Source organism: Chiloscyllium plagiosum, unplaced genomic scaffold, assembly GCF_037043375.1.
Source record: "Chiloscyllium plagiosum isolate Xiang-an unplaced genomic scaffold, Cpla_swu_hap1 HiC_scaffold_10, whole genome shotgun sequence".
NCBI lineage: Eukaryota > Metazoa > Chordata > Chondrichthyes > Orectolobiformes > Hemiscylliidae > Chiloscyllium > Chiloscyllium plagiosum.
In genome coordinates, this window is record NW_028270148.1 from 47592009 (window position 1) to 47610808 (window position 18800).

At 37.6% G+C, this 18800-nt stretch overlaps 1 protein-coding gene across 3 annotated transcripts in view; it reads right to left on the minus strand.

Moving 5' to 3' along the window:
• spata17 (spermatogenesis associated 17) overlaps positions 1 to 18800 on the minus strand; it is a 346047-nt gene that overhangs the window by 275854 nt on the left and 51393 nt on the right. For all 3 annotated transcript variants that reach the window (XM_043695798.2, XM_087991318.1, XM_087991319.1), the window contains exon 6: positions 11101 to 11224. In XM_043695798.2, coding sequence (XP_043551733.2) covers positions 11101 to 11224 — 124 coding nt within the window. The remainder of the gene's footprint in view (positions 1 to 11100; positions 11225 to 18800) is intronic.

An 18800-nucleotide genomic window follows, 5' to 3' on the forward strand; every position in this document is an offset into this window, starting at 1 on the left:
CTTCAGACATAATTGTTTCAACCAACATACTGATCCCTCTTTTGTAGATTCAGACTGGCAATCCATAAATTATTCAATTGAAAATTTCTTTACATTAGAATATTGCATGATACTCTGATTCCTGAACTTGGCCATTTTTGAATTTCACATTTGAGCATCTCTGGAAGGAAGGACATCAGTTAAATACAGAATAAATTTCAACAAGGATATGACAGAATAACCTGTTGACAATCACTGTAGATGCCGACTGTGTATATGAAATAAACCACTTGAGTAAGTTAGGAAAGCAGTCAATGTAAGTGAAATTTCACTCCAACAGTCGTATTATTGAATGAGAAATCCACTTGTGTCAATGATAACAGTTTGGAGATAGTAATAGAGTCTTTTTAAACCTAAAGAAATACTTCTAGCAGACAGACCTGTCCTTTAACTAAGTTTAAAAGCACTCTCAAATGCATAATTAAACTATTTTGCTTCTTTTTTTTCTGATTTCAGATGCAATCATGGTTTGTTTAATTTCACAGAATTTCTCAAGTAAGTGTCATTAGATCATTGCTGTGGCTGGCCTGTATCACAATTTAGTTTAGCACTGCAAATATACACTTTCCAGCAGTGATAATTCGACAGTAAACAGGATTAAAAATGATTTGGATGCGAGCATAAGAGGTACAGTTAATAAGTTTGCTATTGATATCAAAATTGGAGGTGTAATGGACAGCAAAGAAGGTTACCTCAGATTACAACAGGATCTTGATCAGGTGGGCCAATGGACTGAGACGTGACAGATGGAGTTTAATTCAGATAAATGCTCGCATCCAAATCATTTTGGGAAAGCAAAATCTTAGCAGGACTGTGTGAAGTCCTACGGAGTGTTGCTGAACAGAGACCTTGGAGTGCAGGTTCATAGCTCCTTGAAAGTGGAGTCGCAGGTAGATAGGATAGTGAAAAAAGCGTTTGGTATGCTTTCCTTTATTGGTCAGATTATTGAGTACAGGAGTTGGGAGGTCATGTTGCAGACATTGGTTAGGCCACTGTTGGAATATTGCGTGCAATTCTGGTCTCCTTCCTATTGGAAAGATGTTGTGAAACTTGAAAGGGTTCAGAAAAGACGTACAAGATGTTGCCAGGGTTGGAGGGTTTAAGCTATAGGGAGAGGCTGAACAGGCTGGGGTTGTTTTCCCTGGAGCGTCGGAGGCCGAGGGGTGACCTTATAGAGGTTTACAAAATTATGAGGGGCATGGATAGGATAAATAGACAAAGTCTTTTCCCTGGGGTCGGGGAGTCCAGAACCAAAGGGCATAGGTTTAGAGTGAGAGGGGAAAGATATAAAAGAGACTCAATTCGATTTGATTCCCTACAGCATGGAAACAGGCCCTTCGGCCCAACAAGTCCACACTGACCTTCTGAAGAGCAACCCACCCAGACCGATTCCCCTACATTTATCCCTGACTAATGCACCTAACACTACGGGCAATTTAGCCATTTCACCTAACCTGCACATCTTTGGACTGTGGGAGAAAACCGGAGCACCCGGAGGAAACCCAGGCAGACACGGGGAGAATGTGCAAACTCCACACAGACAGTTGCCCGATGCGGGTATTGAACCCGGGTCCCTGGCATTGTGAGGCAGCAGTGTTAACCACTGAGCCACCCCTAAGAGGCAACTTTTTCACACAGAGGGTGGTACGTGTATGGAATGAGCTGCCAGAGGAGGTGGTGGACGCTGATACAATTGCAACATTTAAAAGGCATTTGGATGGGTATATGAATAGGAAGGGTTTGGAGCGATATGGGCTGGGTGCTGGCAGGTGGAACTAGGATGGGTTGGAATATCTGGTCGGCATGGATGGGTTGGACCGAAGGTCTGTTTCCGTGCTGTACATCTCTATGACTGTGACTCTATAACTCCGGTATATTCCTTCCTCCAATCCCTTTCCCCACTGATCCAGACCAAATATGAGCTAGATTAGCACAATGCAGAATTGAAATTTAAAATCTTCCTTTCAACACTGATTATCACATGATCAGACTTATTTACATAATATACCATGAGCTGAGTTCTGCAAAACAAACTAAAGAGGTACAAATAATGCCATTCATGACATTTCACGTTTTGGCATGTGCCACAACCGAGGTTACGTTTTTATGAATCGTATAACAATATCTTGGCTCATTAACATAAATGGAGCACAATTTTGCTTAAAAAATGAATTACATTTCTAAATTAGTTGCAATTATCTCTGGCTGAGTTGGAGATTAACATTTTTCAGTTATGAAATTGCAGAAATATTCTTGATATGCACAAACCATATTAAATTGCTTTGTTGCAAACAGTTGACTTCTCTTTCATATTCTGTCTTATGAACTTATTTTCCTCTCCCAAAGAAAATTGTCAAAAATTTGTGAAAAGATCATCCAACTGCATTCACAAGGGAATAACTGAAATGAGTTCAAGCCCAGCAATTGACAGAATAATAATGAAGACCCATTAAGGAATTTATAATTCAAAGTCAGATCATATGTGCATGAAATGGCACACACATAAAATATGTTTCAGTGAAGAACTAGCTTGTTTCCAATGAGTGAATAGAATCCAAAAATCGATTGTTGAACAAGGCATGCTGATTTCAACAATCAATCCAACAGTGGCCATTCAGTTAAAAAAAACTGGTTCATTAAGGCAGGAGACATAATGGCTTATTTGTACACAGTATCAGTATTTCCAATAATAATGTTAAAAAGAGAAAAGCACAGAAACATCACATTCATTTTAGCTTTCCTCGCAATTAACTCTAGAAATCAAATGTGGTAAAATACAAAACTAAAATCCACTGTAAGATTGCATTATTTTCTAATGCTTTTTTAAGCTATATTAATGACAAATATTCTCCTTTCTCAAAATGTTTCTTTTATCCCTCTTCTTCCTGGAAGGTTCACATGTACAGTTGCTTGATTCTGGAGCCCCATAGTGCATAATGCAAATGGTCCTTTCTCATGTAAAGACTTAACTGAATTATGTTATCAGATAAATTCATTTTTCCACTTGTGATGTAGAAGGTTATCAAACTTGCTCCAGAAAGTCTTGCCAGTATACAAGAGTTTCAGCGCTGGAATCAAGCTTAGCATTCACACCCAACCCACATTATATTGTGAAGACTGCCAGTGCACTAAAAAACTGTAATAATTTTATGATAGTCATCCTAATGATGTTATATTGATGTTACAGCCATATAGCTGTGCTCACCTTGGCATTTTTTAGGCTGTTAATTAGTTTGTGAATTGTTTCATTCTGCCACATTATTTTCCTTGGGAAGAATAGAAAGATACAACTACTTGATTTTACAAGTCATGCAAACAAGCTGAATCAGTTTTCACTTCGCATCCACACATAATCATTATTTTATGGTTTCTGCAGGAAGTGAAGAACAGCATGAGCTGCAGCTGGTAAAAACAAAGTGCTAGAGAAATTCAGCAGGTCTGGCAGCATCTGTGCAGAGAGAAACAAAGTTAATGTTGTAATCCTTTATAACTCTTTTTTAGAATTTGCAAGCAGGCTATTTCATTTTCCCACTTGAGGTGGAAGGTACAAATTTGTTCCAGATAACTCTCTTAGGAGCACTCAGGCTTTAATAAAACTGGTCAAATCAACGTTGTAAATATATAACTGGATTTTTTTTCATCTAAGTTAGAAATCAACATTCTGTACAATGTATGTCATTGCTATTTTTAAAACTTCAGGAGTGGATACCTGAAATATCCGGATTTAAAATAAATTTCCAAGTAAAATATCATGCTGCAGTACTTTTAAAAGCATTCCTCATTCATGAAGTAAAATTATAACCTGCAGATTCTGTTTGTGGAAACCAGTTTGTCAAGCTAAATTAAAATGTTCAATACAGTTATTAACCTAGGACAATCTGATCCAGTTAAGTGTTCATGTATACAAGCTGGCAACAAAGAATCTGTGCAAAACACAGATTTTCAAAATTGTGGTGGGAATCATGCCTGAATTCATGTGTCCATAATCAAGAATGTTTTTGATATCCTAATAATATCCCTTTTGGTGGAGGTAGCAGTCCTCTTGAGTAGATTGAAGATCTGTGACCATGAGAAAGAGAAAGAAAGAAAAATCCCAGCACCTTTGGATGAAAGTGAAGTATTGCCTTCCTTTATGCCAGATTGGGTAAGTGGAACAGCTACCTGAGCGTGAAATTTACTTAACTGTCTAGTCAAGGCCAATTTATATCATAATAGTAGCCACAGAATCAGAAGGAGGATAAATTACTTGTGAAGCAGAAAGCAACCATTGACCTGCTTGAGACTGAAGTGAAGTATTGCAATGCAGCCAAACTGCTTCTAGTTTCAACCTAAATGGAAACTGAATTGAAATGCTATCAAAATTTCTTGTCTCAACCTCAGCAAGAGAGGCATTGTCAATTTAAATTATAGAAATTTTCCAAAATACCGCTGTAGAAATCCCAATATCAGATTGTGACTACTTGCACTGATCGTAGGTAGATGGTTTAGGAAATTTCATGCTCAGAAGTTTGATTATAATTAAATCTATTTTTAGTCTAATATGTCCAAGACAAGTATTTGAAACTTAAATAAGGGCAATTATGACTCCTTGAAAGCAGTGCCAAAGTGAACTGGCCAATTAGGTTCAGGGTCAGGTCCATAGAGATGCAATAGCATACATTTAAGGAGACATTTCAGAACATGCAAAAATAGAAACATTCGAACAAGCAAAAAAACTTAAGAGGATCTACCATGGATGGTTTAAATAAAAATGTTAAAGGTAATATCAGACTTAAAGAAAAAGCAAATAATTACACAATGATGGGATAAGTCGTAAGATTGGATAGTATTTTTTTTTCAAAAAGCAAAGGATGACTAAAAAGTTAATGAGAAGAAAAAAAGAGTATGGTTGACTGCTCATTAGAAATATAAAAACAGATAGCAAAAACTATATTTAAAAAGGAAAGAGGTAACAAAGTGAGCATTGGTTCTTCAGAATATGAGTAAGGGACATTAATAACAGAAAATAAAGCAATGGCAGATAGCTGCGCAGTCTTCATTATAGAGGATACAATTAACATCTCAGAAATAGAAAATGAAAGGGAGGTAAGAAATCCAATAACCAGGGAAGAGGTATTGAACAAATTGTTGCAGCTGTAAGTTGATGAGTGCCTGGATCGTCATGAACTTTGTCTCACAGAATTAAAGGAAAGGTCAGTTGATGCATTTTTTAAAAAACATCTAAAACTCCATAGATTCTGGGAAGATTCCATTAGATTGGAAAATGGTGGAGGTAACTGCTTTATTCAAAAAAAAGGAAAGGGGATGGGAAGACATTAGAAATGATTTTTAGAAAGTCCATTATTTTCCAGTTGCTCTCATTTTCAAAGAAGTCATACTGGACTCAAAACATTAACTCTATTTCTCTGTGCACATATGCTGCCAGACTGGTTTCGTTTCTCTAACACTTTGTGTTTTTATTTCCAATTTTCAGCAACCATAATGGTATGCCACCAGTGCTGGTTCTCAATTTTTTAACATTTATCTCACTGATTTGGATGAAGATGATGGCTTAACTGCTAAAATTCCTGATGATACGAATGTAGGTAGGCAAGAAAGTAGTGAAGACAACATAAGGAGGTTACAAAAGAATATGGAGAGGTTAAGAAAATGAGTAAATGGAGTACAATGTGAAAAATGTGAGATTGTCCATTTTGTCAGGAAGAATTAAAAACATATTATACAGAAGGTAAGACAGTGTAGAGCTCCAAGATGCAGAGGGATCTTAGTGTTTTAATGGATGGATTGCCAACCCGGTTGGTAATTAAGTACAGCAAATAATTCAGAAAGCTAATAGAATGTTGTTGTTTATTGCAAAATGAATTGGGGACCTAGGCTTGAATCCTGCCATAGCAGATGGTAGAATTTGAATTCAAATTAATATCTGGAATTGGGAATCGAATGATGACCATGAATCCATTGCTGATTGTTGGAAAAACCCACCTGGTTCATGAATGTCCTTTAGGGAGGGAAACTGCCATCCTTATCTGGTCTGGCCGACATGCGACTCCAGACCCACAGCAAATGTGGTTGACTCTCACCAGCCCTCTGGGCAATTAGGAATGGGCAATAAATGCTGCCTAGCCAATGACACCTTCAGCCCGTAGATGAATAAAGAAAAAAGGAAATACAGGAGTAAGGAAATTATGCTTTAGCTATATAGGACATTAGTGAGGCCACCTTTGTATATGGTGTTGGTTGCTTTATTTAAGGAATAACGCAAATACATTGGAGGCAATTCAGAGAATGTCCACTAGACTAATTCCTGCAAAGGGTGGGTTGTTTTACGAGAAAGTTTGGACAAGCCTGTCTTCTATTTGCTAACATTTAGAGAGTAAGAAATGGCTTGGTTGAAGTTAGACATGGTGCATGTGAAAAGGATGTTTTCTCTTGTGAGATAACTTATTCGAAGGGGTCAATTTCTAAAAAATAAAGGGTCACCCATCCAATGCAGGTGAGGAGATTTTTTTTCTAACAGAGGTTTAAGAGTTTTCAGAATACTCTTCCTCAAAAGCCAATTGAAGCCAAATATTCAAAAAATTTGAAGGAAGAGATAAATAGACTCTTCGTAGATTTACACAGCATAGAAAAGGACCTTCAGTCCATTGAGTCTAGTTATATCAATGCAGACTCAAAGTGCGCTAATTCCAATTTCCTGTACTTGTCCCCCATCCTTGAATCATATTTGAAGAGCTAATTCAAATATTCTTTAAAGGTTGTAAGGTTTCCTACCTCCACTACCTTCCCAGGTAGTGCATTCCATATTCCCACGACCCGCTGAATGAAAAAAACTTTTTCCCAAATCCCCTCTGAATCTCCTGCCCCTTACCCCAAAACACCTCAACCAAGGGGAATAACTGCTCTCTATTCATCATGTCCACCCCTCATAATTTAATATACCTCAATCATGTTCCCCTCAGTCTTCTCTGCTCTAAAGAAAATAATCCAAGTCAATCTAGTCTCTTCTTACAACTCAATTTCTCCATCCCAGACAACATCATGAATGTCCCCTTATCACCCCCCCCCCCTCCCCCACAACCCCACCCTCAGTACTATCACATCCTTCCTGTATTGAAGTGAATGGAACTGCACAGTAATCCTGACCAATGCTCTGTACAATCCAACATTACCTCCTTGCTCTTATACCCTATGGCATGACTGATGAAAGCAAGTGTTCCATACGCCGCCTTAATGATCCTATTCACATGCTCTGCTGACTTCAGGGATTTGTGAATAATTACTTCAAGATACCGCTGTTCTTCTAAGCTATGCAGTGTCCTGTCATTCATTAAATATTCTGCCTTGTACTTATCAGGGTAAAATACCATTTGTTACTGGTCTGCCTATCTGATCAACCCATCTATATCTTCCTATAACCTCAACCATCTTCTTTGCTATTAACCACTTTACCAATCTTGGTGCCATCTACAAATTTGCTTAGCATGCCCCCCACATTTTTATCTATATCATTTATGTATATAATAAACAATAAGGTTCCAGTACTGAGCCAAGTGGTATACCACTGGACACAAGCCTCCAGTCACTCGAACAGCCTTCTACCACTACCCTTTGTGTTCTATTCGTAAGCCAGTTTTTCTCCATCCCATCCGGCTTTAACCTTCTCATTTAGTCTCCCATGTGTGACCTTGTTAAAAGCTTTGCTAAAATCCACATAAACTACAACAACTGAACTTCCCTCATCCGCACAAATGATCACATTTTCAAAGGTTCTAACAAATTTGTTCGACATGACCTCCCTCTGACAAAGCTATGCTGACTACCCCTAATTAACCCCATGCCTTTCCAAGTGGGTATTAATTCACTTCTTCAGAATTTTCTCCACTACTTTCCCTATCACTGACAATGAGACTCACCATTCTGTAATTTCCTGGTTCATCTCTAGCATCCTTCTTAAAAGGTAGAACTACATTTGCCACCTTCCAGTCCTCTGGCACTTCCCCTGTGGCCAGAGAGGAATTAAAGATTCGTGGAAGAGGGTAAAAGGCTTTTGGAGAATATGGAGCAACCAGATCAACTGTGACCTAACTGAATGGCACAGCTGCCTTGAAGGCCAAATGGCCTACTCCTATTTATAATTCACCCATTTATCTTCAGTTGTTTTTGCATCATTTCATTATTGTTATCAGTGGTACCTGGAATTGATTCAAGAAATCTGTAGCCACTACTATTATTTAATTAGCTCTAATATATGTTGGGAATGCCTCAAGGTTATGAGATAAATTATATGATTACAACTTCTTTATTCCAGGAGACTGAAGTACACTAACTAAAAATACCCATACATAATATATCACACTTGTCGTTCTAAAATGATTCTCAAACTGAAAAATCATTGAATTAAAAATGAACATACTTGCGTCCAAATCCTTCATGGTCTTAGTCACTTTACAGCCTACCAAAGATCATCTTTATTCTACCAAATTTTATCTCTCACGTATCCTTAACTTTTGTTGCACTACCATTGATGAATTTGCCTTCAACCATCTAGATCCTAAGCTCTAAAATTTGCCCCCGCAAATCAAATTATTGACCAAATTTCCAAAAAGGGTTTGTCTCACATAAATCTTTTTGTCTGATTATCTCCTGCAAACATTTATTAAAAGTGCACAATTTAAAATGTCATTGTCACCATATTTTGGTATTTGAGGGTTCAGTTAGAGAGGTTATACCAATTAACAAAAATTTGCATTTGTCATACTTTGAAAAGAAAACTTTGATTGATAGCTCACATGGTTGTGTGGAATTAGTTCATTTTTATTAAATTTAATGACGTTTAAACTTTAAAACACGCCAACATGATACTGAATTTTATATTTCAGCAGCTTATTCAGCACGTTAATATTTAAAAATGAGTCTGATACCTCTCCTTTGGGAACCAGTATTAAGAATAAAATATGTTCCTTTTCTGGTTTTAGAACACTGTCATGAAATGATAATAGAAGTTTTATCAGTCTATATATATATATATATATATATATATATATATATATAAAACAGACACAAACACACTTGAGGGGCTGTAATGACATAATGCATTGGGACCTTGGGAGAGGGTCTTTGATGTGAAAGTTATAGCCCTTGGACATGATCTTCCTTCACCCAGGTGTCAGGACTGATTGTTTCACAATGACTGTGTAACTTAGCAAAATACATTTATTTTAATAAAAACACATTTCCATAGGAATTACTGAGAATAAGTTATACCAAGCTATTATATGGATTATAATTTGGATTCCTTTCTTTTTGTGGCTAGGTTGAAGAGTGCAAAGCTTTAAGAACTGTCAAAAATATACTGAATTGAACTTTAATAAATCCCTGCATTTTGTTACATTGAATGCATGTTTGTGCTTGTGTCTTATTAGAGCTGAAAAATGTGTTGCTGGAAAAGTGCAGGAGGTCAGGCAGCATCCAAGGAGCAAGAGAATCGACATTTCGGGCATAAGTCTTCTTCATTTCCTGAAGAAGGGCTTATGTCCGAAACGTCGATTCTCCTGCTCCTTGGATGCTGCCTGACCTGCTGCGCTTTTCCAGCAACACATTTTTCAGCTCTGATCTCCAGAATCTGCAGTCCTCACTTTCTCCTGGTGTCTTATTAGTTTTATTGTTTAATATATTTGGAGAAGTCTCCATTCCAGTATTTCAGCTTCTTTGAGGTTTTTCATTCTATTGCAGGAGGGCTTCCTTCCAAATTAGTCCTATTGCTTATCAGTATGCTATTAATTCATTCATTCGCATGGTCTGCTGACTTGCTTTCTAACCTTATTTTGAAAATAATGTGCATAATAAAGTGATGGCTTTGAAATGCATGTATAAACTGAAAATTATGAAATATCTCTTCAGGACTTTCATTGTGCAATTTCTGAATTTTAAGGATAAAGATACAACAGATGCAAATATATGCAAGTTACTTGCATTTAAAAAATAAGTCTCAACAATCTTACAAAAAAATGTCAGTTTTTTTTAGCTCTATATGGCTTCTATAATAAGTGGGTCAGAATTTCATACTGCACTACTTTCCTAACCATAACAATAGTCTGGCTCACCGATTTCTGATACAGCACATATTTGCCAGCACACATTCATGAATGGACAAATCATACAAGTGACCCGATTTACATCCCAGCCCTTGCAAGATTATAGTTTTGTTATGTAACCTGGAACATTAATATTAAACTATCTATAAATATCTGTACTTCTATTACTTCTATTATTCTATTTCAAACTATGATTTTTTAAAAAATCACAAAAGGTACACTTTTATAATGTGATAATTGAAATATGAGCTCAGCTTCCTGTCCTTATCAACGAATTGACTTCTGTACAACACGTATATGGCAAAGACAAAGCATCAGTAGAATAGCAGATAGACAATAAAAAAGGATTTTGTTGTGCTATTATTATTTAAGTTTTCTACCCATTCTGCTAAATACACTATGTAAACAGAGGATGCTTTGTTTGCTTGTAGCAACTCATCAAAAAATTCTTCCAGACATTCCTAGACACATTGATTTTGAAAAGCGGCTGCTTTATGAACCTAAAGCAGCCTTCATAAAACAAGTCTGTCAGATGCAATTAACCTACGCTTCGGAACTCTACCCTGCTGAAACAGTTGCAAAAAAGATAAGACAATTAAAAAAAAAAGCTTTACCATCTTAGTTTAACAGCTTGTTGGCTGTGCTTGACAATACTACAACACAAAACGAGGCAGTCAAAATGAGTTGTTAGGCTGAGGTTATGCCCTTCCTGTTGTGTTATCTGCCAGCAGATCAAACTGCTGACTTGGGCTCTTTCTGCCAACAATGCTGATGCTGCCTGTATGAAGATGCTGTCACCTAGTAGTCATGGTGCTTGCACTCCACAATAGAAAGGCACTAAATTGAACTCGAAGTATTGTCTTTGTGATATCATTTCAGCAAGTCATGTCCCATTCAGCCTGATAGTTTATCTCTGTCAGGCAGGGACCCAGGCGACTATACAAGCTGTCAGGACAGGTACACAGACCTGCTCAGTGCTGAGGAGGTAATGTATCTTTCGGGCTTGGTAATGCTTTCTTCTCTCTTCCTCTTCTAACGCTTTCTTTTCCCGTTCCTTCTTCTTTGTCTCTTCGTACTCCTCCAGTTCTTTCCTGCAGTTAAGCAGAGATTTACGATGCAGATGAACTGAACAAAGCACAATTTATAAGTAACTCCTTCAGTTTCAATAGTTCTCAATTACTCTGAAGCATATTATATTATTCAAGGTTACAACAGTGAATATATTGACATTTAAAAAATCACATTGCTTTGGTTTTGCAGCGTGAATTTTTAATTAACATTAGGCTAAACTGCAAAAGAGACGAATCACCTGCAGTGACATGACCCCATTTTAAAATCCTACTTCTGAAATTGTTTATTATGAAACAAATTAGAGAATAGCCTATTAGGTTTGTGGATAGTTTTTTGGCCCCAAGAGATCGAAAAGTTATAGTCACCTTTTCTACTGTAGTAAAATCTGTAGAAAGATGACCTTTCCTGATCTACATCTCAAACCCATCGTTAACTGCTAAGTAGAATTTTAAAGCTAAACAAAATTATTTTCAAAGAAAAACCCTTTGTGCTATTTGCATTATGTGGTGCCCAACAAACCTTACTATATGCTAGATTTAAGGTGTTTGTAACATCAATGACCTCTGTGTCCTTAAAGAAAAATTTATTAGGTAGTCTATTGCAGAAAATGGATTAAATTATACTAAATTATTATGTAAGAGGAAATACAATGGAAAATTAATTATGCTTTAGCAAAACAGTTTTCAAAATCAAGAAGTATGAGGGAAATAGGAAAAATCCTTCTCATGTGCCAGAACATAAAATTAAACAAAAGAACAGCAGATTGATCAGAGGATATCTGATGAAATACTTTAAGTAAAATCTTAATAATAGCTATTAAGATTTTATCAAATTTTAGTAATTAAACGTTCCATCCCTGTGTACTAAAGACAATTTTAACCAGTATTACAATTTTAATTACTCAAGTTCTGCATGTCCTTCAGTGCTGCTGTGAAAAATCATAATCAACATTATATAAATCTATCCAACAAAAAGCATATTCATATAAATATTCATTTTAAAACAAAATTATTCTAAATTGCCACTTAAATATTCACATTGGAATGTTTAAAAGGATGAAAAAGAATTTTTAAATGCAGAAAATTCCAATTCTGATTATCAGAAATGAGATCATATATACACGTAAAAAGGTATAAACAATAAATGAAGTGCAACTTTCTCTTAATATATAGAATATACAAGTTCATTGTAAGGTTTAATATTTAGAATCAAATACTCTGCAGAGTTTCCTTCAATATATTTGAATGTCAATCTGCATTGCTTAAAAAGTGTTAGACTTATTCTAATATATTTTAATCTAATTAAGATGATATTACAAAAATATCTGGATTAAATTTATTAAAGTTGGAATTTTGTAAATAATTTCTTATTTATAAAATATTACATTTTCTTAAGTATATACTAAATTTTAAAACTAAAAGACACAGCAGGAAATATTCGATTTTCCAAAATCAAATTTTGCTTGAATATGTATGCATATCGGTCCCCAAACTATCTCTACAAAAATATGCAATTTATCATACATTTACATTAGATTCTTTCATCACAAATGTGTGTTTATGAAAAGATTCTGTTTAGCTTTAGAGGGTTAAATTAATTGTCTCACAAGAGAAAACTTACATAGGGGAAATTATCTGATTATGGCAGTAATAATTGCACAGCTGTTTAACACAGATAGAGAAATAATTCATGTAGGCAATAGGCCGTGGTGGCAATGACATTCTGCATTTAGTAAATATGCAAACTGTTCAGTCCTAATTACCCATACTAAAGGATGCCCTTATTAAATGTATAAACTAAAACTGTCTGCTTGACAAGTGATAAATTGTTATATTGTGCAAAACTGCATTACAAAATTATGGTAGTGAACTTGGGTCTCCTAACTTCATTAAGTGATTTTCCAGGAAAGTTGAATGATCAGAAGATGGACACTGCAATATATCCATCCATGGAAATGACTAAGAGCAACAGTCTTGTATGATGCAATTACTATGTTACTTTTAGTATTCCCAAGTCAGGTCCCCTCCAGAATAAATCAGGGGCAATTTAAAAGAAAGAGTATTTCAAGATTGTGCACATGAATAAAATGTTTGCTTTGACTTTTGCAATAAATAACAGTAGCTTTCTGAGCTTCAAGCTAATAATGTTTTATTAATGTCATGACTCAGCACCAGGGCAGCTAATTTTTAATTTCATGATATCATTTGTTTGATCCAAACAGGAGTCTATTTTTGCATATCTAGCTAGAGGTTAGAAGTGTACAAGCTTACCAACTGCATACTCAGCCTTTAAATTAATCAGATCAATTTATCACTGCAGCAACACAAGTCTTAATTTGAAGACATATTAAGTATTGTACATGGAGAATAATACAATACTAAGGTAAGAGTAGTTGATATAAACAGTTCACATTGAAAATTAGTAGTTTCCTTCTCCCAATAGAATATCATTGAAAATTGTACTATATTGTCTGTTAAATTTCACGGTTTATCGCTAATGTGATGTTCTTCTAAACAGCACTAGGTGCAGTCATGCACCAAGGTAACTTGTTCTGCATCCATTATACAGTCCATTTCATCTTATATCGTATGATGCCATAAATGTTGCATAATTTAACACTACTATAAAGGATTTCAAATTTCGCAAAATTGTGCTCTCTTTAATTATATTTATGATGCAATCAAAATGCTTTTCTTGTAAGCTTTGTACGTATCAAGAAATTTTACCACTTTTTTTGGTCATTTGTTTGTTACACATAGAATGGATATTAGAATGATTTCCCCTTCTCTTACTGCTCATTTGACTGAAGAGAGATTTGCTTAAAAGAAAGAAAAATATTTTAACAACACCCTCACCTCGAGTGATGTAACTCTCATGGACAGACAAATGACATTTTTTTAAAAAGGTTGAAGATTTATTAGTCAATACCTGAAATGCATTTAACAGTACCCACAGAGTACAACATAGGTAGCATACACTTAGGAGTTGAAGATCTAATGTTCCTCATCATATTTGCTTGTCTTAAGGTGAAACCTTGGAATGTTGCAAACCTGCGATTCTTTTTCGGTCCATAAAAAAATTGAGAAGTTAGGAAGGTTCATGAAGACAGATGTGCAATGATTTACTGCTTGCACTATTGTGTTTCTCTGCTTACAGTCCACTTGAAGTACATCAAAAACCCTTCTTCAAAAATCAGGTTTGGTTCTTTAAATAGACAGATAAAAGTAAGCCAAACTTCCTGCCGGCTCATACTTGGCTCTTAGGTAAGGCCTGATTCTTTGCAGCTCTTGATATCTTTTCCTTCTCTTTCTGCCTGATGAAATGTTCCCTAATTGAGAAACTTGGTTTGTCTGATTTGTCCATTATCTATTTTAATTTTTCCTAACAATTGGTGTCTGATGTCCTGGTATTGATATGCTGTGCTGTTCAAGTCTAATTGACTTAAATACCACTGTGATCTCCATACCCATTCTTCAGAACTCCACTCCAAGGCCAAAAAGTCTAAGTCATGAATACCCTTCACATGTAATAGGAAGGAAACAAAGAAAAGTCTTTTTTTTGAGGGCAGAAATAGAAGGCCATATTCTAAAGGTATTGTCAATTTACATTGTTACCTGTCTGATCAGCTACACAAATCAATCTACAAAGGCTGTACCATGTATGAACCCCATGCAAGAGAGTAAGTTTTCCCAACTGACTTGCATTGCTAACAATGTTCAATGCCTGGAAAAAATCCACCTCACGTATTTTTGGCAAAATCCATCCATGACCAAAAATGTTCCAGTACGTCACCGTGGCCTTGGCAATTTGCTTTTGGCTAAATATATTACTAGATTAGCCTTTTGTTAGCTTTTTAATAATGCCCTTAAAGGGTTTAGATGGTCTTCCTAGATGTCTCTATAAACTAGCAAATCATCAAAATACACACCACAGCTACAATAACCAGCCTGTATTGATTGGAATGATGCTAGCCTGGTTGGTTTCACTGAATATGAACTCCCTGATTGGGCTGTTAATCTGCTCTAGTCAGGGAGCCCTGACTGACAGACATAAACAGGCGTGTCAGGGGTTCTGTTCACTCCAGGAGCTGGCTCTGTTCTGGCAGGGTCAGTGTCATATACTATGCACACATAAGTAAAGTGTGACTTGGTGTCGGGATGTTGGCCCTTGTGGAGTTATTCACAGCCACTACTTGATTCATTAACATTTAAAAGGTGACAGGGCATTCTTGAAACCAAATACATTACTTGCTATTAAAATAAGCTATCTACTGAGACAAATGCTGAGATTGCCTTTTTCGGTGGTCATGGGAACATGTCAGTATTCTTTTGATAAATCGCTTTTGCTGATGAGAGTGGTGTAGCCAACTTTCTCAACACAATCTTCATTGTGAAGAATTGAATATATATGGGTTCAGAATCAAGCATTAACTTTTTGATTTTCAGCATAAAGTCTCTTGGAACTGTTCAGCTTGGGGACTAACACGATAGGGCAATGCCAGTTGCTTTGACCTGATTTGGTTATGTCATTGTCTGTGTTATATCAAACGTCCTCTTCAACAAGCTAATTTATCAGAGCTCAGCTATTATTGGTTCTGTCTTAATAGATGGGCGGCACGGTGGCATGTGGGCGGCACGGTGGCACAGTGGTTAGCACTGCTGCCTCACAGCGCCTGAGACCCGGGTTCAATTCCCGCCTCAGGCGACTGACTGTGTGGAGTTTGCACGTTCTCCCCGTGTCTGCGTGGGTTTCCTCCGGGTGCTCCGGTTTCCTCCCACAGTCACAAAAGATGTGCAGGGTCAGGTGAATTGGCCATGCTAAATTGCCCGTAGTGTTAGCTAAGGGGTAAATGTAGGGGTATGGGTGGGTTTCGCTTCGGCGGGTCGGTGTGGACTTGTTGGGCCGAAGGGCCTGTTTCCACACTGTAATGTAATCTAATCTAGATCAGGTCTTAACTGTCCACATCATGAAGGGTCAAGGAAGCACAATCTGGTTTGTCTCCACATACAACCAATTCACCCAGTAGTTCCTATTATGTTTTTCCTCTGCACTGCATTTGTACAATCTGATGTGTAGTCTGACCTTTCCAATATTTATGTTAGCTTCACAATAGGGGATTCAATCTGGTAATTTTCTAGATCTCCTTCTTCCCCTAGTTTTTCCTTACTATTCTTTGTGTCAGAATCTACTCTCAAGTCTTGGCATGTTGACCCTTTTTGTTTCTATTTCTGAAGATAATATCTTTTTAATATGTTTGTGCCACACAGTTGTTTTTTTTTCCAGTCAGAGGTGGTGGTAAGTGACCTTGCTCATTATTTTCCCTCTACAGAATGCAAGACTAAACGAAATGCTCAGAGGTTTGCACGTGAACAGCAAAAGAGTCTAATCCCTTGTTTTGAATGTTTGTGCTTCAGCATGTCTGTCTACCTGTTGTTTCATGACCTTTTGGGAGGCTTTAAGGTGTTGTGGTTCTGTTCGCCGAGCTGGAAGTTTTTGTTGCAAATGTTTCGTCCCCTGGCTAGGCGACATCATCAGTGCTTGGGAGCCTCCTGCGAAGCGCTTCTTTGATGTTTCCTCCAGTGTTTATAGTGGTCTGTCCCTGCCGCTTCCGGTTGTCAGTTTCAGCTGTCCGCTGTAGTGGTTGGTATATTGGGTCCAGGTCGATGTGTTTGTTGATGGAGTTTGTGGATGAATGCCATGCCTCTAGGAATTCCCTGGCTGTTCTCTGTCTGGCTTGCCCTATGATAGTAGTGTTGTCCCAGTCGAATTCATGTTGCTTGTTGTCTGCGTGTGTGGCTACTAAAGATAGCTGGTCGTGTCGTTTCGTGGCTAGTTGATGTTCATATATGCGGATTGTTAGCTGTCTTCCTGTTTGTCCTATATAGTGTTTAGTGCAGTCCTTGCATGGTATTTTGTACACTACATTTGTCTTGCTCATGTTTGGTATCGGGTCCTTCGTTCTGGTGAGTTGTTGTCTGAGCGTGGCTGTTGGTTTGTGTGCCGTTATGAGTCCTAGGGGTCGCAGTAGTCTGGCAGTCAGTTCCGAGATGCTCCTGATGTATGGTAGTGTGGCTAGTCCTTTTGGTTGTGGTATGTCCTCGTTCCGTGGTCTTTCTCTTAGGCATCTGCTGATGAAGTTGCGCGGGTATCCGTTTTTGGCGAATACCTTGCATAGGTGTTCCTCTTCTTCTTTTTGCAGTCCTGGTGTACTCCAGTGTGTTGTGGCCCTTTTGAATAGTGTCCTGATGCAGCTTCGTTTGTGTGTGTTGGGGTGGTTACTTTCATAATTTAGGACTTAGTCTGTGTGTGGGGCTTTCCTGTATACTCTTGTAGTGAATTCTCCGTCTGGTGTTCTCTGTACCATCACGTCTTGGAATGGGAGTTGGCTATCCTTTTCTTCTTCTCTCGTGAATCGGATTCCTGTGAGTGTGGCGTTGATGATCCGGTGTGTTTTTTCTATTTCCGTGTTTTTAATGATTACAAACGTGTCATCGACATATCTGACCCAGAGTTTGGGTTGAATATGTGGTAGGACTGTTTGTTCTAACCTTTGCATAACTGCCTCTGCTATGAGTCCCGAGATTGGTGATCCCATGGGTGTTCCGTTGATTTGTTCGTAAATCTGGTTGTTGAATGTGAAGTGTGTTGTGAGGCACAAATCCAGTAGTTTAAGTATGCCGTCTTTGTTGATAGGTTCAGCATCCTGTTTTCTGTTCTGTATGTCCAGTAGGTTGGCTATTGTTTGTAGCCACACACGCAGACAACAAGCAACATGAATTCGACTGGGACAACACTACTATCATAGGGCAAGCCAGACAGAGAACAGCCAGGGAATTCCTAGAGGATGGCATTCATCCACAAACTCCATCAACAAACACATCGACCTGGACCCAATATACCAACCACTACAGCGGACAGCTGAAACTGACAACCGGAAGCGGCAGGGACAGACCACTATAAACACCGGAGGAAACATCAAAGAAGCGCTTCGCAGGAGGCTCCCAAGCACTGATGATGTCGCCTAGCCAGGGGACGAAACGTTTGCAACAAAAACTTCCAGCTCGGCGAACAGAACCACAACAACGAGCACCCGAGCTACAAATCTTCGCACAAACTTTGAAGGCTTTAAGGTGTTCTTTGGTCACAGCATATGGTTTAGCGAGTTTCTTGCTGAAGGGAGACATAATTCAACTATAAGATTTCCTCCCTCTGATCCAGGAATGTTTCCTCGATCCATTTAAAGGAGCCATTTCCTTAATGCTTATATATTAATGCAATTTTAACACAATAAAACTTGAGGATCTCTAGTTGTAAATAACAGAAAACATGAACCTCTCATCCTAATCATGGTGGTCCTCACAGTAAGACACTCTATTTATGGCTCTCACGAATTGGTAGCATTGTTCCAGAGCCCTTTGTTACTGGTATGTTAAGGATTTCAACTGTTGATGCCCATGCAATGCATAACGTCTTGTCAAGTCTTAACAAGGAATATATGTTGAACGCCTCCTTTTCCCATTTAAATCTCCCAAAAACACTTCCGGCCAGGCAGACCTCTGGCTTTCCATCCAAAGTACTGGCTCACCTGTTTCTGGT